Source organism: Rhinoderma darwinii, chromosome 5, assembly GCF_050947455.1.
Source record: "Rhinoderma darwinii isolate aRhiDar2 chromosome 5, aRhiDar2.hap1, whole genome shotgun sequence".
Taxonomy (NCBI): domain Eukaryota; kingdom Metazoa; phylum Chordata; class Amphibia; order Anura; family Rhinodermatidae; genus Rhinoderma; species Rhinoderma darwinii.
Window position 1 is genome coordinate 273,833,398 of NC_134691.1, and position 21,461 is coordinate 273,854,858.

At 39.8% G+C, this 21,461-nt stretch overlaps 1 protein-coding gene across 1 annotated transcript in view; it reads right to left on the minus strand.

Moving 5' to 3' along the window:
* Positions 1–15,358: 15,358 nt before the first annotated feature.
* STT3B (STT3 oligosaccharyltransferase complex catalytic subunit B) overlaps positions 15,359–21,461 on the minus strand; it is a 90,562-nt gene continuing 84,459 nt past the window's right edge. Inside the window, exons 13-16 of the mRNA XM_075827175.1 lie at positions 21,270–21,443; positions 20,261–20,374; positions 18,222–18,434; positions 15,359–16,946 (exon numbers count right to left, since the gene is read on the minus strand). Of these exons, the coding sequence (XP_075683290.1) occupies positions 16,866–16,946; positions 18,222–18,434; positions 20,261–20,374; positions 21,270–21,443 (582 nt within the window). The 3' untranslated portion in view covers positions 15,359–16,865. The remainder of the gene's footprint in view (positions 16,947–18,221; positions 18,435–20,260; positions 20,375–21,269; positions 21,444–21,461) is intronic.

A 21,461-nucleotide genomic window follows, 5' to 3' on the forward strand; every position in this document is an offset into this window, starting at 1 on the left:
ATGCTGCTCCTCGTAATATGCGAGGCGTCTTTGACGCCTGTAAACTTGAGCTGCTCTTCATTGACTTCAATGAAGAACGGCTCAAATTACGTTGCAAAGAAGTGTCCTGCACTTCTTTGCCGAGGCAGTCAATTTACGCGTCGTAGTTTGACAGCCGTCAAACGACGACGCGTTAATTACAAGTCGTCGGCACAGTACGTCGGCAAACCCATTCAAATGAATGGGCAGATCTTTGCCGACATATTGTAGCCCTATTTTCAGGCGTAAAACGAGGCATAATACGCCTCGTTTACGTCTGAAAATAGGTCGTGTGAACCCAGCCTAACAGCTTCTTCCTGGGGAAGTTATTTTAGCAGGAGAAAGTAAATATAAGAACAACTCCACTCACCCTTAGACCTTTCATGAAAATAGTGATCGTCCACTTTCGAATTTGCCATAGTGTAATGATAAATTAAGGAGGTATCTCAGAGAAGGAAGAATGTATTACATATTCCTGGTAAAACTCTACAATCCTGTCATTGTTCCCTTGTTAATCACACTACATGGCCTTGACATCTGTTTCAAGGTGCACGGCCAGATTTCTGTAACAGTAGAGCCTCTCTGCTTTTGAGACATTGAAGAAGTGGACTGATGCTATGGAGAAAGGCAGTTAAGCCCATGTGGTGACAGGTTAACTCGGAGTTTCGCAGGCAATATGTTAACAAGCGACATCCGCTGAACTTGCTTTCTACTGTACTGCAGAATGAATAGAATAGCAAAATACCCCGAGCTCTAGATTCGATCAAAGTCTCTGTGGATATTTCAAAGTTGCAGTCTAGTATATAAGCAGAAACCAGCTACTGAGCTTCGTCTTTATTGTCCTATCTGCTTCATTTATCTGATGTGTTTTCAGGACAGGAAATATCTTACTGTAAGTGTAGGCAGCTCGAAATAGACTAAAGCACTTTCACCTAACAAGTAAAAAAGTAATCAATACATATCAGTCCATGTGTCTTTCACTTTGTCAAGCTGTTCATTTTATTCAGCTTTATCAATATTTCAGACAACTTGGTTATTTTTGGAGATTAGATCTTTAAAGGTTTAAAACCCCCATTTTCAAATACCCTATTAAGGAATCTTGAGTAAATACATGGGTTCCCAATTAAGGATCCTCATCGTAGAGCAGCTATAAAGAATGTCTCTTGCTCCGGAGGACCTGGCACATCCATTCATTACATGGACAGCCCACTAATTTCAAAGAGAACTGTGCAATTCCGAATTTCCCCTGTGGTAGTGCTGCAGGGAAACTGAACACTTGCTTCGAGGTTCCCCCACAGATTACTGTTGATTGCTGGTAAATACATCCAGGAAACCTTTCTAACAAGCAGGGATTGCCCTAAGTTCCTCAAAGTAGCCTCATACAGACCAGCAAAATGGGTACCATATCTCATAGATGCAGTATACAGCGGTAATGCATTTCAATTGTGCCATATATACTACCATATGAAAATAATACCGCATATGGAGATTGCATTATGGCTCGAAATGTACACAGTCATGTGCATGAGGCCAATGGTTATTTTCCAGTCACAAAAAAAGCTCAAACACATGTTTTATTGTCTATCAACTTTACTTTATTTGGATAGATATTCGTATATGCATAAGGGAAAACGTATATAATACCATAATAATAGTTATAGTAAGAAAACAAATTTGCCTTTGTACTTCGTTATGTATCTGCTTTTCATCCCACAGATCATTTCCAGGAAAGTGTCCAGTAAAGACTAGAATGTACTTCAAGTATTTGGAACAACTTTCCTGGTAAAGATTTTGCACAGTGTGTTTTTTTTTTTTCCTTGTCGTAGGCTAAGAGTAAGTTTTTTACAAATGTCCGGCTTACGTTCACAGAGAATAAGTATCATTCACGCTTCATAAAATGATTTCAGTTCTCAAATAAAAGGAAAGACTAGAAGTGACAAGTACAAATTTATAGCTTCATTTCTACTGCATTGAAATAGTGTCTGTGCGATGGATTTTCAAATTTCAAAGTGACCTTTAGCAAGATATTTTTTACATATACATAGAAATAAGAATCTAGTGTAAACGTATTGTGCCCCAAAAAATTTAGACAGAGCCCCTTATATTTCAACAATATGGCTGTATGGAATGGCTTTTTGGATACAATTTCTGATTTGCTATGACCATTGGACTTTGCTGGAGATTTTGACATGGATTTCACGCTTTGCAATGCCAAGGATAAAATCTGCGCAGAAATATGGATCAACTCTGCAGCAGAATAGAGCATTCTAAGGATTTTAATATCCGTAAAACGCCCTCAAGATTGTGTGGATTTTTTTTCTGCAGCATATGAATGGGGTTTTATACAACCACATTCACTTGCATGCAAACATTGTCAAGAAGTTCAGATGCACCTATTCCCCGCCTAGATGCGGCGGTCAGTGGTCATTTCCCAAGGTGGGGTTGCGAGACCCCTGATCTCCGTACCACAGTCCACCTGAGAATTGTTGCTGATGGTTTGCATCCTATTGTCACAGTCTATCTAGTGGCTATTATGAGACTGATATCACGCCATGTCACAAAGCAAGTATCATCCATTCAGGACTTAAGGAAAGAATAGCCAATATAAAGGGGAACTCCACCCAATATTGATATTCAGATATGTCAGAAAATCACCGGTGTAGTCACTGCGTTTGCACTACACTAGTTTCCAAGGCTATAGACCACCGTGGTTTATATATCTATGGTCTAAATTGTTTTATATTTTCATCACTGCAAATCTCAGACCTAACATTCTCAATAATAGATTATTCTAATCCCTTGTACTTTAATAAGTAGAATGCTGTGTCAAGTTACATGGTGTCTGAGCAGCTCTTAAGGGTATGTTCACATGCTTAGCAAAAAACGTCTAAAAATATGGAGCTGTTTTCAAGGAAAAACAGCTCCTGATTTTTAGCAGTTTTTTTAGCAACTGGCGTTTTTTACGGATGTTTTTGGAGCTGTTTTTCTATAGAGTCAATGAAAAACTGTTCCAAAAACATCTCAAGAAGTGACATGCAACGTTTTTTAAAAATGGCCGCGTAAAAAAAAACGGCCCGTCGGAACAGAACTCAGAACAGAACGTTTTTCCCATTGAAATCAATGGACAGATGTTTGGAGGCGTTCTGCTTCCGATTTTCTGCCGTTTACGGCCGAAAATAAGCCGTGTGAACATACCCTAAGAGGTTAAGACTCTCTAAAGAACAGCCTATGCTCACATACACCACCAGTGAGGTCTTCTAACACATAAGGATTTCTCCTTTAACAAATTGACAGCAGAGGACATGCCTTTTCCCATATGTCTTAAAGATTGCAATTCTTTACAGTTAAACTGTATCCAAGCATGCTCATCAGACAGTAGCTACTGCAATAATTATTATTCTTTCCAGTCCTAAAATGGGTTACGTTAGTTTACTAATCTTGTGACCACCAGTTACTCATAAAGTTTGTCTGATATAAGTTGCCTGTTATGAAATCTTTTTTCTTTCGGGTTACGTCCTGTGCTGAATTGTTGCAGTTGTGATGATCAGTGTACCTGTTCGTACGACTCTGGGTTAGAAAACAGAACAGAAAGCCTGTACGCTGTATCCCAGAGTGGTCTGTTCCTCACACAGCCAGATGTTTCCATTGGTTGACTTCCAGTAGTGGCATATGGAGAAGTAATGGGAAACGCACAAGTTTAATCTGTTCTGGCATTAGGTATCTGCATTATTTATCGGCACCACGTTTACATAACAGATACACAATGTGCGTCTTCTGACGAGTGAACTATTTCTCACTGAACATAAATAATGGAAATTTCATCTGCTTCAGTGTTGGGTTCTCATTACTTTCTAAATCTATCTTATTGCCAAAAAACAGGATGATACATTTTAAAGGAGAAGAGGTAATGCCTATAAAAAATACTCACCACTTGGACTTTTACACGTTTATTTGTCACAACATTGAGACGAATTAAAGCGAACTCATCAGCAACTTTATGCTCGCTCAGGGCAGCATAAATAAGTGGCCGACACAAAAACTCTGCGGAGAGTATTTCCACAGCGGCACATTTCTGCAAAATTCTTTGCGGATTTTGTTTTCACTCCTAGGAGTACATGGTATAAATTTCACGAGTGGATTCTTCAGCAAAGCAAATTGCACCACGTGTGATCGACATCCTTGTTCCCTCCGTGTTAGTGTACAATGAAGAAAGTACTTTACCTGACTGCAAAGATTCTCAATTTCAAAAGCATTGTTTTTTTTCACCTCTGACAACTATGAGCTTATGGAGGCAGGGGCCCAACCTAAGTTAGCCCTTTCCCTGTAAGCGGTTTTACCTCAACATTCCCCTCTTCATAGGCATAACAATGATCACAAAGACGGGAGAAACATAGGACTGTTTTGGGTCATGTAAAGGCAGCAATTATCACTAGATGTGATAGAGGTAAAATTAAATCAAGCGCAAAATCATAGTGTCTAAAACCGCTAAAACGTACTCCCACATTTATTTAAAAGTTTACGCCAGTTTTTGGCATAAACGGTGTTTCAAAAAATTTAAAGTCACGGTGCACGACTTATTTGCACAAGAATTTGTGAATTTTCTCAGCACTCCCCAATATTTTTAAAAATATTGGGAAAGTGGGCGTGATTTTCAGGGAGTGGGTGTGGTCTCTATGTTTTCGTCAGATTTATTAGGAAGAAAGCCAAAAAAAGGCACACATTTTGGAGTAAATCTACGTCTGCTCATGGTAGGTGTAGATTTCACTTTCTGACATTTAGACAGTCCAAAATGCTCCAAATTTATTACGAGTGCCTTTTAATAAATTTGGAACAAATCACTCCAGCTATCTTTTTTTTTTTTTTAGATTGGCTTTAAAAACATCTGTCTTGGTAAATTTGGGCCTAAGGCTGGGTACCCACGGTGCAGATTTGCTGCAGATTTTGCCTGCAGTTTGTCAGCTAGAACCAGAATTGGATCCAGGAGAGCAGACCTGAAAGTCCTTCCTTTATATATTTCTTATGTTCCGTTCTTGGTTTTGGCTGAAAAAATACATGCAAAATCTGCACTATTGAGAAGGATCTGGGTGTACTTGTAGATCAAAGACTAAATAATAGCATGCAATGTCAATCAGCTGCTTCAAGGGCCAGCAAGATATTGTCGTGTATTAAAAGAGGCATGGACTCGCAGGACAGGGATGTAATATTACCACTTTACAAAGCATTAGTGAGGCCTCATCTAGAATATGCCGTTCAGTCCTGGGCTCCAGTTCATAGAAAGGATGCCCTGGAGTTGGAAAAAAATACAAAGAGCAACAAAGCTAATAAGGGTCATGAGAAATCTAAGTTATGAGGAAAGATTAAAAGAATTAAACCTATTTAGCTGTGAAAAGAGACGACTAAGCGGGGGACATGATAAACTTATATAAATATATGTGAAAACCTGTTCCATGAAAAATCCCCTCAAATACAAGGGGGCACTCACTCCGTCTAGGAAAAAAAAAAAAAGTTCAACCTCATGAGAACTTTTTTTACTGTGAGAACTGTGAACTAGCCTACCGCAGGAGCTGGTCACAGTAGATGGCTTTAAAAAAAAATATCAGCTTCTATGTCAATGTGTAGAATTCTTCTTTCATCCCTTCCTTTTCTCCCATCCCTTGGTTGAACTTGATGGACATGTCTTTTTTTCGACCATACTATGTAACCCAGCCTTAGGGTTTCATATAGCAAGAAGTCCCTTTAGTTGCCATGCGGTATACTGTATAGAGACAATTATCCTATGAATTGCTAACCCTGCTATACAGGAGAAGTCCAGTATACGCTGTAGAACATTGATGGTTCAATTCTTAAAAGTGGTGCTTAGTGCATTACAGCTTGTGCATAATAGAACATTTCCCCTATCATATTCAAACCTATATTACAGGGCTACAAGTTACTTCTACTTTACCGCCTCTGGTAGAGACGACCTTACATCCATCCATCTCTAGGGCAGTACAGTCTCCATTCTTAGATAGGCTAAAATTGCATTGCATCCATTCTTTAATTCATTACTATTTCGCATAGGTAATATATATATTTTTTGTTATTAACCGTTTCTTTCTAAAGACTGCTCATCGTAAATCATCAACATGTTTAGCGTACCTTACTTTGAAGCATACCCATATCAATTTTATGAATAAAATGTATTTAAATGTCACATCTGTTAATTATATGAAGGAATCCGGATGTGCTGATGTGTTAATTGTGTACTACATGAAACATTTTATTAGCAGATAATTTGTGAATCAAACATTAAAACTGGTAAAGCTCCACATTTAATTAAAGATCAAGATTGTTTTCACTGCCTTCAGTTATGTTTCTGTTTATTTTTACTATCTGCAATGTGTAAAAAAATCTATTACAACCTGGAAACCATCAACAAGCAGGCTAATATAATATAAGCTGTATATGAGAATACTCAGGACAACTGTAATATTTGCATTGCATAGTCAAACATCAGTGATCAGGGCTACAGGGTTTTGGTACAAGATGGTAGAGATTAAAGTAATGAAAGTATGACGGGAAGACCGAAAATCCAGTCTGGTGATGTCTCCCAGGAGCGGTTTGCTTTGTAGTTGGACAACGTTGCAAACATATTCAGGGCCGCTGACAAGTTAGAAGAAATGCCACCATAACATAGTATTGAAAGAAGAAATGTAACCAAATTTGAAATTATGACATGATAAATAGGGGTTAGAACAGGACATTATTATAGGCCATTAGTTGAGACTACCAACGATGTCCAGAATGACATTAAACCCCTTCAAATGTATTCCGCACCACTCAGTCATTGGTAGTTTATCATGTTGTGTTAAATTTATTCATGAAAATGTGTTCTGCCAGAGGGGTTTTGGGGGGAAATCACCAGAGGTACAAGCTTATAGGTTGCGTGCAGGTATCTATAACCTTTATGCTGCTATACATGCATGGGAGATAAAGAGCATTACATTTTATCGTAAATGTTGCTGATTGAACCATTTATAATGGAGTAGAAAAGAAATTGTTAAAAACTTCACTTTTTCCTACTTCTGCCCATTTTCCTAAGATTGAAGGGGTGGTCCGGTTCCAGCAAATTAATGTTATTTCTTTGTTAGGACCCTAGAACTGAATAACATTTTTTCAGAGGTTCTTAAATCCTTACTGATCTTTAGGTACTGGACCAGGCATCTCCTTACACCCATGCAGTTAAACTGTTGCTCCCTCGTATTTGTAGGGAAATCGCAAAAGGAGGGGAGAATAATCTCTTGGTCTAGATGAAATGGAGAGACAACTTTAGGAAGGAAACTTAGTCATCTTGAAAACTTTACTATCTTCTAATAGTAGGGTATATTGAGGAAAGGCAGAGAGGGCCTGTATCTCACTTAGTCTAAGTGCAGATGTAATGGCTAACAAAAACTTCATTTTGAGTGTCAGCATCTTTAGGTTTATAAAGTCTAGTGGTTCAAACGGTGAGTTTGTCATAGCCTGGAGAACAATATTTAAGTCCCATGGGGAATTGAGGACCTAACCTGGGGTTTTAGCCTAAAGGAGGCTGCCAGGAATCTCCTCACGCAGGGGTGTTCCGCCAATCTGAAATGAAAAAGGAACTTAATGCGGATATTTGAACTTTTAAGGTGTTCGGCTTAAGGTTTTTATTTAATCCTGCCTGGAGAAAATCTAATATCAAGGGGATGTCTGGTTTGGTTAGGGGATTTATGTCTATACCTGCAACATTTATAAATGCTTTTTAGGCTCTCAGATACATTTTTGAGGTAACCAGTTTCCTGCTTGCTAGTAGAGTGGAAACGACCGGCTGTGAGAACCCACTTTGTCAAAGGATGATCCTTTCAGTCTCCAGGCTGGGCCCTGCTATAGGGGATCTGGTATGGTCGGGAGAATCCAAGGCTGATCTGAGGACATTCTCCTTAATCACGTGAACAATGGTCTCTTCGGCTAGAAGGGGGCTATTAGTATTGTTGAAGACCTGTCTTCCCTGATTTTTCTTATCACCTTTGGGAGAAGACATAGGAGAGAAAAGGCACAACCCCTCTCCTGACCCCCAACAATGGGAAAATGCATCTATTGCTGTTGGGTAGTCTGTGGGATCCAGGGAGAAGAATCTTTTGACCTTCCTGTTTTCTCTGCAAACAGGTCTATTGAGGGAAGACCCCATTTGTAAACCATTTTCTGAAATATTTCTGCATTCAGTGACCATTCTGACTGGCGTAACCTTTTTCTGCTTAGGAAGTCGGCTACCTGGTTGTCCCTTCACTTCAGGTGGACGACTGAGTGTGTCAACGGTGCTCTGCCAGAGAAAATATCGGGGAAGATAAATCCATTAGTGAAAACTATCTGGTCCCACCCCCTGATGACTTATATATGCCACTGTCGTCGTGTTGTCTGAGTAGATTTTTACATCCTGACCTGAAATTGCTGGTATAGAGTTTTTCATGTTTTGAAAAACTGCTGCCAGTTCCCTGAAGTTGAAGAACCTTTGTGCAGCCTGGTGGTCCCACTGACCCTGGAGTCGTATTGAGCTCCACAAGGACTTGTATCCGTGGTTATGTTGAGAGTAGGAGTAGTTACTCATGGAATGCCCCGCCTGAGGTTCTCCCTATTCAGCCACCATCTGAGAAACAGCCTGGCTGCGCATGAAAAGTGGAGGGATACATCTAGGGAGGGACTGCTCTTGTCCCACTGTTCTAGAATGTCCCATTGTAAAACCCTGAATCTGAACTGAGCCCACAATACTGCTGGAATGCATGACGTCATGAGGCCCAGAACTGACATAGCTTTCCTGCAAGATGTCGTATGGTCTAAATATAGTTCTGAGAATGTCTATTAAGGGACTGATCTTTCCTTCTGGAAGGAAGGAAGGACATCTGCCTGAAGGAGTCTAGAAGAATCCCTAGAACGACACATCTGTTTGAGGGGATCAAGTTTGATTTCTTCAAGTTTATGTTCCATCTTAAGTTCAACAGGATAGAATGAATGACTTCTATCTGTTGAATCAGGGTCCGAGTTGTTTCTGCCACTATTAGGAAATCGTCGATGTAGGGAATCAGGAGGATGTCTCTCGTCCTGACGTGTGACGTCATTTCCGCTATTAATTTTGTAAAAACTTGGGGCTTGTGAAATGTCAAAGGGGAGGACTCTGTACTGGAGGTTAAACAGAGATGTTGAGGGTCACTGCTACCCTTAGATATTTCGGGTGAGGACTGCATATTGAAACATGATAATATGCATCCTTCAGATCTACTGATGCCATCACACAGTCCATGGAGATGAGATTTATGGTTGATGAAATGTTCTCGATGCAAAAAATTTTGAAGGTCACGTATGAATTTAGTTCCTTTAGATTTATTATAACCCTGTATTTCCCGTCTGGTTTCTTCACCAGGAAAAGAGGAATAAAAGCCTTTGCCTGTCTCGGCACTTGGGACTTGTATCAGAATCCCTTTTTTTATTTTTTTTATTACATTTTTTTATAAGTGAAAGAGTTTCTGATTAAGGCTTTTTGTTTTTCTGGATTCTTTGGAGGAAAGAATCTGTCCAGGTGAAGGGATCTGAACTCTAGAATAGAGTACCCTGTTTTTATAATTCCTAGGATCCATTGATGTGTCAAGATTTTTCCCCAATTTTTGAAAAATGAGGATAGACGACCTCGGTTTTCTGGGCCCTAAGCCTTCGAACATTGTCCTGCACAGTATGGGGTACTCTGGGGTCCTCAATATTCATCGTCGCTCTTACAGTTTTAAGGAGCTGATCTATATCTTCTGTTAGGAACAATTTTTTCCCCCTCCATCCTCATCAGAGGTATGATCTTCGAATTGAAGAATCCGATAAATTCATCCAACTAGAAGTGGATGGCTGATCTTTTTTTTTCTTAGGGACTTTTTAACTTTTGTCCTTACGATGACCTTAATACTTGATGCCAGACTCCTAGTCTACGTAAATCTGGCATAGTCTTTTATTATAGGTAGCTGCTAGTTTATTACAAGCTGCACACTTTGTTATATTTTTTTCCCAATTTCTTTCTAGGACCTTCCCTGGCCTAAAACACATGTACAAAAGTAGGGAACAGTATTAGCAGGAAAAAGGGGGGTTTCATTTTCTTACCCTATGTAAGTCCTGCCACCTCTTCAAGTACCAGACTGGAGGATCTTGTAGCATCCGAGCAGTCAGCACATCCTGCTGTTTCCATTGTGGAAGGAGATGCTGGACACAGTCCAAGGCCTATTTAGGCCTGAACAATAGACTAGGGAGGCCCACGGCTTCAGAAGCCATGAAGCCCCTCCTCCCCAGATATTGATAATTATTCAGGGGACTGTAGGCCACCCATTCCATATAGTACTTTGGTTGCCCACCTTTAACCCCTTCCCACCACAGCACTTTTTCAGGTTTTCATTTTTTTCCTCCCCACCTTCCAAAAGCCATAACGTCTATTTTTCCGTCTATATAGTACTATGAGGGATTGATTTTTGCGGTACGAGTTGCAGTTTTTCATAGCACCATTTTGCCATATAATGTACTAGGAAATGGGGAAAAATTATTTGTGGGGTAGAAAATGAAAAAAAAAAAGGTGATTCCTCCATGGTTTTTTGCACACTGTTTTTACAGAATTCACTGTGCAATTAAAACATGTTAACTTTATTCTGAGTTAATAAGACTACGGCGATACCAAATATATATAGTTTTTTCTAACTTTTACAAGTAAAAACCGAAGTTCTGAGAGCCACAACTTTTTTATTTTTCGTCGATTAATTGGTATGAGGGCTTATTTTTTGCGGGATAAGCTGTAGTATTTAAGAATACCATTCTGGTGTAAATGCGATGGTTTGATCACTTTTTATTTCATTTTTTGTGGGAGATTAGGTGACCAAAAAATTGAGACTGGCGTTTACAATTATTTTTTTTTTTACGGCGTTCACCGTGCGGGTTAAATAATGATATATTGTAATAGTTCAGACTTTTACGGATACGGCGATACCAATTATGTTTATTTTTTTACTATGCTCTAGGGGGATAATGGGAAAAGGTTTTTTTTTTGAACTTTTAATGGGCTTAATAGGTGTACAAAGATGGCGGACCTGGGGGCCGTCATTAGGCCCCCTGGCAGCCGTAGCAACCATCGCCCCCCCCGGCAATTGCGTTGCGGGGGCGCAATGAGCTGTTAGAGGGGGTCACCCCCCTCTTGCTAACGATTTAAATGCTGCGGTCTGTGTGGACCACGGCATTTAACGAGTTAAACTAGCAGGATCGCGCTCGAGGTGTTACTAGTCACTCTGAAGTGTCGGCTGTAACAAACAGCTGACACCGGCATCATATGAAGCGTGTTCACGCCGTGAGCCGGCTCCATACTTCCCCTAACCGACTTTGACGTATGGATACGTCAAATGTCAGGAAGGGGTAAAACTCAAGCTCTACTGTTTGTCTTATGCACTGGTGCCTAAAACTGTACACAATATTTCCACTTGCGGTTCTGATTAGAGGTTTATAATGTGGTAGAATTAGGTTTTCTTCATGTGCATCTGTGCCCCTTTTGATGCATCCCATGATCTTATTTACCTTGGCAGCAGCTGCCCAATACTGGTTGCTACAGTGTCGTTTTTATCAACTAAAATACCAAAGTCCTTTTCCATGTTAGTTTTACCCAGTGTTTGCCCATTTAGTATGTATTGGTGACACGTATCTTCCCTTCCCAAGTGCATAACCTTACATGTGTGTTAAATCTTATTTGCTACTTTTCCACCCAAGCCTCCGACATAAGTAATAACTGTCTGTCTATTACTGTACTGAATTCCTTCAGAATACGGAGGTGTATGCCATTTGGTCCAGTGATTTGCCCATTTACATTTTTTTGTAAGTGTGGTGCTGCACGTCTTCCTGGGTTAGGTCTTTTTCACACAGCAGACAATGAACATTGAAATAGTTTGTGTGACGGGACATGTTTTAACAGCCGTCACACGACCATGTATTTCTTTGGGGCTGTTTTAACAGACCGTGTGAGTATCCCAGTGAAAAAATAGGACGTCCTATTTGTCTGTTTCCACCAATCTCTCAATATACTCAAGTCTGAGGGATCCATGAAAACTGCTCACGCACGGGTACAATATCAGTCATGAAAAACAGCCATTGTTCACAGCCGATTTGACACACCATCTGAATAAGGCCTTAAAGAGGGGAACTGTAACGGGTTAAATGTGTCTCCTGAAAATATACAATTACCAGGAGATAAATTGGAATGGAGATTTTTTTTTAACATGTTTAACAATCTCTCCCTAGCCCCCGTATCCCCATAATCTTATTCATGGCCCCAAGTGACCCCTATATAGCTAGCAGGCCATCTTCTCAACTTCACCCCACTCCTCCCCCTCTGCCTCGCAGCCAGCCCTTAGCCACAAAGAAAAAAAAAATTACAAACTCAAGATTGAACAGTAGCCTAGGTAAGAAAAAATTAACATATGCCTTTATCATCATCTAACCATGCTGCTACTGCCCCACTTTAGAATCTTTAAAAAACATAAAAAAAGATAATAAATAGTCTTCTCCCCATAGATAACTTAAAAGGAAAAAAGCAGAGAAAAGCTTCAGATTAGCAAAAGAATGCCAATCATTTGCGGGAGCTAAAATCCATCTGAATTCCACTAGTCATTGGAGAACAGTCCAGAAAAAGGGAGGATTTTTTATTTTTTTTGCACTATGAGGGTATGTTCACACACAGTATATTCAGGCATAATTCGGGCCTTTCACGCCTCGAATTACGCCTGAAAAAACACCCCTAATACGCCTACAAACATCTGCCCATTGCTTTCAATAGGAATTATGATGTTCTGTTCCCACGAGCCTTTATTTTAAGCGTTGCTGTCAAAATACGGCACATAAAATGACGGCTCGTCAAAATAAGTGCAGGACACTTCATGGGAAATTTTTGGAGGCGTTTTTCATTGACTCCATTGAAAAACCGCTCCATAAATGGCCGTAAAAAACACAGCGAAAAACAGCTCCGTATTTTCAGACGTTTTTGCTCACTGCGCGTGAACATACCCTTATACTGCAAATTGTAGGTATCACATGCCTCTCTAAATATAGTGTCTGTCGAGAAGACAAAAATTTTAATTAAGATTGGGTGCGGTGCACTGTCTGGTGATCTTGGCCTCAGTGGGCTCTCCTCCACTGGATAGAACACACATTTGCCTTGACCAAAATAATCCTTTGCCAGCACTGTGTAAAATGTATCCTGGATTGGCTACTCAGATCCCTCCATTTTTTGTATCGTTTTTAGGATGCCATATCGCATAGGAAGTGAAGACACAGAACTCATTGAGTAAACCTGAGCCTGAGGGTTTAGAATAGTATCAACATGTTGCTCCAACCTCTCATAATCCACAATGCCAATAACTGCAATCTCTCCCGTAAATCTGTCCATGGTCATGTGATGTACACATAGGTTCATGGCTCGTTACAGATACAGCTCTGATACACAGTGTCTTCTAATGATCCCAGCACCTGTGTGTTCATCACATGACCATGGACAGAATTGTATCCACTGGAAGTAAACAATGATAAATACACTTCATGGGGCCTAAGGCTGTGAAATTCAAGAACGAAAAAATGCCTGTAATTACGGCCCGTAAATACGGGCCCATAGACTTCTATTGGCCATGGGTAACTTCCCGTATGCTTACGGGAAGGTGTCCGGGCCGTTGAAAAATATAGAACATGTCCTATTTTAGGCAGTAATTACGGCACGGGCAGGCCCATAGAAGTCTATGGGGCTCCCGTAATTACGGGAGCGTTGCTAGATGACGTCAGTGGATAGTCACTGTCCAGGGTGCTGAAAGAGTTAACTGATCAGCAGTAACTCTTTCAGCACCCTAGACAGTGACTTCCGATCACAATATAAATCAACGTATAAAAAAAAAAAAAAAAAAAAAAAAAAAAAAAAAAGTACTTACCTAGAACTCCCTGCTTCTTCCTCCAGTCCGGCCTCCCGGGCTGACGTTTCAGCCCATGTGACCGCTGCAGCCAATCACAGGCTGCAGCGGTCACATGGACTGCCGCGTCATCCAGGGAGGTCGGGCTGGATGTCGAGAGGGACGAGTCACCAAGGCAACGGCCGGGTATTTATGAAATTTTTTTACTTTTACTGCGGAAAGGGCTGTCCCTTCTCTCTATCCTGCACGGCTAGAGAGAACGGCTGCAGATTACTGCAGTGCAATTTTGCAGCGGAAACGTGCCCATAAATACGGGTGGAATACTGGTGACACCGGACCCGTATTTACGTGCACGGGTCCGTAAATACTGGTGCAATACGGGTCGAATACGTGTGACCAAGGACCGGTATTGACACCAGTATTTACGGGAGGACAAAAATACATTCGTGTGCATGAGGCCACTAGAAATATAACTGGTGCATGGCTCACTGCCACAACAAAAAAGTTTGACAGGATTCATATTTGTTCCCCAGATTTTGGATGTAAATGTTGGCATTAGCATAAGTTGCAATGCGTTTGCGCTCTACTTCGCAGGACACTCAAAAATCAGGACTATTTGCAAAATTGTCAGTTCTGCATTCTACAGATACATCGCAATATGAGGCTATGTGAACGCTTAAAAAAAATTGCTGTAAAATACAGAACTGTTTTGAAATAAAAACAGCCTCTGATTTACAGCTATCTTTTATGGCCACGGTTTTTCTATTGTGTCAATGAAAAATAGCTCAAGAAGTGACATGCACTTTTTTTATGTGCTGTTTTTAGAATACAGTTTTTCCCACTGAAATCACTGGGCAGATGTTTGTCGGCGTCCAGCCCCCCGTATTTTCAGCCGTTTTTTGGTGTGTTTACTGCTCGAAAAGAGACCGTGTGAACATACCCGAACGATGATTCAAATTTTAGCAACTTTTTTTTTCTTTGCTTTATTTTTATTGTGACTTAAACCTTGAAACTAACATTTTTGCATTATAAAGGATGAATACATCTTAAAATTCATTATTTCTTTAATAGTTTTATTTGGATTATAAAAGCAATTTCAATAAAAAAAAAAAAAAAAAAAAAAAAAAAAAAAAAGAAAATAATATTTTTTTTTCCTTTTAATTTCAAATTAAAAGTTTTTACTGCGCATTTTGTTCACACATCAATTCTTCAATAAACATCTTCAAAATAAATTCCTTTAAGCTATACCAAAAACACTATTCCAAAAGGGCTATTCAGTCTAAGATTTCCCAGTGCTGGCTGCCACATGACAGCACACGTTTAGAAAATGGGCAATTGAATATTTTATTTAGAAGAAAAAAAAAACAAAAAAAACGGGACACTTCACATAAAACCTTAATTAAATCTTTATTTTTTCCTATTGTCAATTTCCAAAGTTTTTAATCCAATATACAGATTGCCAGCAATGTCTAGTGGCCTTCGAACCGCATTCAAACGCTTAAAAGCGATGCAGCTTCATGGTATGTAAAAATATCACAAGCTTGAAAAACAAACTCACAAAAATGAATATCTGCTTGTTCAAATACCACCAGTTCTGACATCTTAATTTTATTATAAAAAAAAAAAAAAAAAGATACATCCTAAACACAGGGTAATCCAGTAATCATTGTGGCAAATTTCTGCTCAAGTCCAATTTAACACAATATTAAAAAAAAAAAAAATAGGGACTAGGAGGGAAAAAAATAAATCATAAAAATATTTGACATCCGTCAAACTAAGAAAAGTTCAAGTCTGCTTAATGCCAAAAAATGACACCCAAATGTCCAGCCCAATATACATTTTAGTGCACGACATGACAGAAAAAAAGAAAACAGAATAAATTGAAAACCAGTAGCCGTCATTAAAAACAACCTGTTAAGTTTACTGCACTTATTTTACAGAGAGGAAAAAAAATTAAGAAATTCTGGCCTAGCTCAGATACCCTCTATGTAAAGTCAGATTTCCCACAGTAACATATCTGTATACTTGTCAACTTTTTAGGTTTTTAAACATGTAAACATTCAAACTTATTTGGCTGTTTGTATTTTATAGGATTGTGCATAAGAAAAACATTCAACATCTGGGTTTTTATCTTTTAAGATACGGTTGCCGTCTTTAGCCCACCTTAAGCCATGCTGTTGAGGCTTTATGGCATTAAAGGAGGCAAATTACCTATACAATAGAGATATTCACTTCCGACTCCGGCAAGATCATTCGTAAAGAATGGATTGGTAGGGAGGGGACACTTAATTGATCACATTGTCTTGGATACATTTATGATTGTTTGAAATATGCTCTTAGTTGTCCCTAAAATACAGCAGAAATCACAGAAGACACCCAAAACCCTAGCCAGTAAAAATAAGAAAATATGATCTGAGAGGGGAGAATAAGGGGAACAACTGCTGTCTGCCAATACACCTGTGCCTACAGTGTATGGACATTGTAGTTTAAGAAAATACAGCTCAATGGTTTATTTCTTTTTTTTACCTTTATTGTGGTAAAAAAAAAATTGACAAGTATGCATATGTATAGCAACCAAAACAGAGGGTTCTTTGGTGCAAACTGTCCAAATTGTCAATTTCAAAATAATGGTTTACCCCCATCCCCAAAAAAGAAAATGATCTGCTGTTACTAGAGGACAGCAGCTTGTCTGGCTTCACGTTACAAATCTAAAACAGCTGTTCTTAATAAGCCAATAAATATATATTTTGTAATCAGACATTGCCTGAAAATTTTGTACAATATTCTGGACCAAAGTTGGTTCTGTACTCTCATGCCACTGAAGAACATGAGCTCATCTAAAGGCAAAGACTGGTTATCTCTCAAGGACAATTCCTTCCCGTGAGATCAGATGGTTTAAACTGTCTTCTTGCTAGGTTTCTTGCCTTTCTTCAGTGCCAGCTTGTTTTTTATATAGCCACGCTTCCTCTTGGACGTCTAAAAACAGGAGGAAAAAAAAAAAAAAAGAAGGAAACCATAAGCAGCTGCCTAATAAGCAGTATACATTTAAAGAGGACTTGTCACCAATTCAGTAAAACCCAATTTACTACCTCATGTCATAGGTGCGGTCACGCTGATGTCAGCGTTATTTGTATCCCAATCAGTTTTTTTACTTTCCAAGTTATGAGCCATTTTCTTATTATGCTAATTAAGCTATACTAGCCAAAGGGGCTGTAACGCTGAGGTTTCACTGGGGGCGGTGTCAGTGTTAGCTGTATGACGCTGTCCCGTCAGCGTCATACAGCTTCTCCACTTCCATGCATATCGTGATCTCAGCTTCTGATAAGATGGCGTCATACAGCCAACACAGACATCGCAATATAGGACTTGTGATCGCAGCTATGGACTGAAGGTCTGTACATGTAGGACCCCTAGATAATGGTAATAGGGAGTTGGTCACATGGGATCAAGAGAAGGCAGAGTTACTAAATGGGTTCTTCAGCTCTGGATATACAACAGAGGAAAGAGCAGCTGATGTAGCTGGTGCCAGTGCTGTTAATATATCAGTTGATATACTGAATTGGATAAATGTAGATATGGTGCAAGCTAAATAAAATAAACGTACACAAGGCCCCGGGACCAGATGGGTTACACCCTAGAGTATCTAAAGAGATTAGTTCACTTATTTCTGTCCCCCTTTTCATAATATTCAGAGATTCTCTAGTGACTGGTATAGTGCCAAGGGACTGGCGCAGGGCAAATGTGGTGCCTATTTTCAAAAAGGGCTCTAGGTCTTCCCGGTGTAATTATATTGTATTAATGGCACATACAAAAAATATGGTGAAATAGTGTTTCATGTAAACCCCCCTCAAAAAACAAGGGGGCACTCCCTCCGTCTGGAGAAAAAAAGGTTCAACCTGCAGAGGCGACAAGCCTTCTTTACTGTGAGAACGGTGAATTTATGGAATAGTCTACCACAGGAGCTGGTCACAGCAGGGACAGTAGATGGCTTTAAAAAAGGCTTCGAACAAAAAAATATTTGCTCCTAGGAAATTATCTATGTGTAGAAATTGTAACCTTCCCTTTTCCCATTCCTTGATTGAACTTGATGGACATGGGTCTTTTTTCAACCGTACTAACTAGAAGACGCAGACAAATTTCATAAAGAAAGGATGCTTGGATAGGACTAATACAGATACTCCCTGTGAAAGTGACAAAACTGTGCAGTGGTCGGTTCTTACAAGTTCTAACGACGGAGACATAAGAACTCACCTTCTTGGATAAATACTTCTGTTTAGGGACAATGTTGGTCATCCTTGGTTTATGGTCAAGGGCCTCTCGGTTTTCTAGATGTTTGACTTTGTATATTCTGACCAGCCAGTGCTCTGAAGTGAAAGCCTCTTCCAAGTGTTTGAACTTAATATCTTTATTCCCAATTTCCGCATTACGGGTACGGTCAAAGCCAGGAGGAGTTCGAAAGTCTAACTGCAAACCAAGGGAGAAAGTAAATAAACATACTAGTGAATGGTTAATGGTTTCCTTTCGTCACCATTCGCAATGTTTCCGTCACCATTGAGATCAACGGTGACTGAAACGGAAGCTGTGCTTTCACTTACCGTTCCGGGGTTCACCCGACAGAAACCTCAGACGGAACCCCGGAACGGAAATGAACGGTGATGTGAACAGGCCCTAATTCAAATAAATTTAGCAAAAAACTTGTGGGGTGAAAATGATAACTACACCGCTCAGGGAATATATCTAGGGGTATAGTTTCAAAAATGGGGTCACTTTTTGGGGGTTTCCACTGTTTTGGCACCACAAGACCTCTTCAAACCAGACATGGTGCCTAAAATTTATTCAAATAAAAAGGAGGCCCCAAAATACACTAGGTGCTCCTTTGCTTCTGAGGCCGGTGTTTCGGTCCATTAGGACACTAGGACCACATGTGGGATTTTTCTAAAAACTGCAGAATCTGGGCAATAAATATTGAGATGCATTTCTCGGGTAAAACCTTCTGCGTTACAGATTTTTTTTTATTACAAGTGAATTTTGTCAAAAATGAAGAAATTTGTAAATTTCACCTCTACCTTGCTTCAATTGTGAAACGCCTAAAGGGTTAAAACACTTTCTGAATGCAGTTTTGAATACTTTGAGGGGTGCAGTTTTATGGGGGTTTCTAATATATGGGCCCCTCAAAGCCACTTCAGAACTGATCAAATCTCTGAAAATATAGCCTTTTGACATTTTCTTAAAAATATGAGAAATTGCGGCTAAAGTTCTAAGCCTTGTAACGTCCTAGAAAAATAAAAAGGACGTTCAAAAGCTATGAAAAACAAAGTAGACATATGGGAAATGGTAATTAGTAACTATTTTGTGTGGTATAACTATCGGTTTTACAAGTCAATACATTTGAAAAATGAGAAAAATCATAATTTCTTTAAATTCTCCCTAAACTTTGGTGTTTTTCACTAATAAGCGATAATTGTATCGACCAAATTTTTCCCCTAACAAAGTACAATATGCCACGAGACAAAAATCTCCGAATCGCTTCGATAGGTAAAAGTATTCCAAAGTTATTAGCACAAAATTACACGCCAATTTTTAAAAAAAATGGGGCTGGTCCTGAAGGCCAAAATGCTTGGCCTGGTTAAATTATTTCTAGCTTATCCATTGTACAGAAATATAACACTATGAATCTGTATTCCTTATTATAGATGTATTTATTATAACGTAAGTTCTATTACTATGTTATTTGTAATATTGTAGTGTATAGCATCAACAATGATCCAAATACCAGTTGGCAAAGCTAAAATTGAGGCACGATTGATCTTCCATGTTTGTAAATTATAGGCCACAGGTGTGGTTCCCCAGATTATAGTATACACGTACTAAGGAAGATTAAGTATGTATTCTGCTATGTTCATTGAGCCCTATTTACTAATCTGTAGCGAGCCACTAATTCTTAGGGGGTGGAAGAAAACACGCACACACGCGTCCCCCCCATAAAGTTCTGCCAGCTCAGAATTCGGCCACATTCACATGTTCAGGATCCTACCAGGATTGAGGAGCAGATTCCATGCCTGGATCCTGACAGTATTTGCTCACCTTCTCCCGACAATGCATGTAAATAGGGTACTTTATACCGCTCAGAAAAATATCCACGCAGAAAAATTAACACGCTGCCGAATTTAAAACACGAGTGCCAGCTGCGGACATCCGCCGCAGATTCTCAGAAAAACACACCTATGCCAAACGCGTGACGTGTGAATGAATAATAGACTCTGTGCTGTAAGCCAGAGGAACATCTTTACCTGCATTTCACCAAACCGATAGTATGACATTTTATACATGAGGCAGTTTAGCAATGTTGGAGATCCGGCCTTGTCAACTCGAAATTCACCTTGGGGTGTAAAATAATCACTTTCCTATTTGAAAGGAAAAATATTATTAAAACAACTCATCCTTATATTACACCTTCAGTGAAGCTTCTATTGACTAGCAAAGCAAAACGGTCTATAATAATGATCAAAAATGGTTGAAAAAACACATCAAAAAGCAGCTGACTGTTTTACATGTTTGCAAATCCCCACTGTTTACAGATGCACTAAATCACGGGTTTCTAAAAGAGCTACTAATATTCTCACATTTGTATGTAAAGATTTCTGGAGGGTCCCAAAACGGTTGATATGAGACATACTAACGTATAGGCAGACTTTAAAGGGCTTTTCCACTTTGTGAAAACTGATTACCTATCCACTGGATAGGTCACCAGTATATGATCGGTATGGGTCAGATACCCGGACTCCGCACCGATCCGGCACTCCGGCTGTGTCGGACGATGTTGCCGGAGACAGATGGCTCCGGTCAAAGAATAGTGGCTGAGCTGCAGCATTGCAGCTCTGCTCCTATTCAAGTGAATAGGAGCAGAGCTGCAGTTCCGCTGAACGGCCACTATGCAGAGGTCGGAGCCATCTGCTTCCGGCTCCAACTACTGCATCCCGTTCCAAACATCCGGTGCACGGAGGCACCCGAAGTGCCAGATCGGTGCGGGGTCCGGATGATAGACACGGACCGATCATATACCGGTGGATAGGTCATCAGTTTTCAGAAAGTAGACAACCACTTTAAAATATGTATTATGAAAAGATTCCCATTAAATCCAACAGTCAGCCTTTATCCCAGCTGGAAACTGCTGCTTACAGGGAACAAAAGCTTGTATTCACCTACACAGCAAACATGGCTGAGACAAACTTTGGGTAAAGTGTCCCATTAATAGCCAAATACTTCTAATGTCTTACAGAAGACTGTACATTTTCTTACCCGGATATCCTTGGGATGCTCTCCTTCTGCTATTCTAACCATCCAGAGAAACTTATTGATGTCATCGCCAGAATACCCAATTACACCTCCAAAGATAATCAATACATAATCAACATCCAGGCTGCGCATGATTTCATAAGCAGCCGACTCGTTTGAAGACATGGCTTTCCCTACCTGGAGGAAAATTGAGAA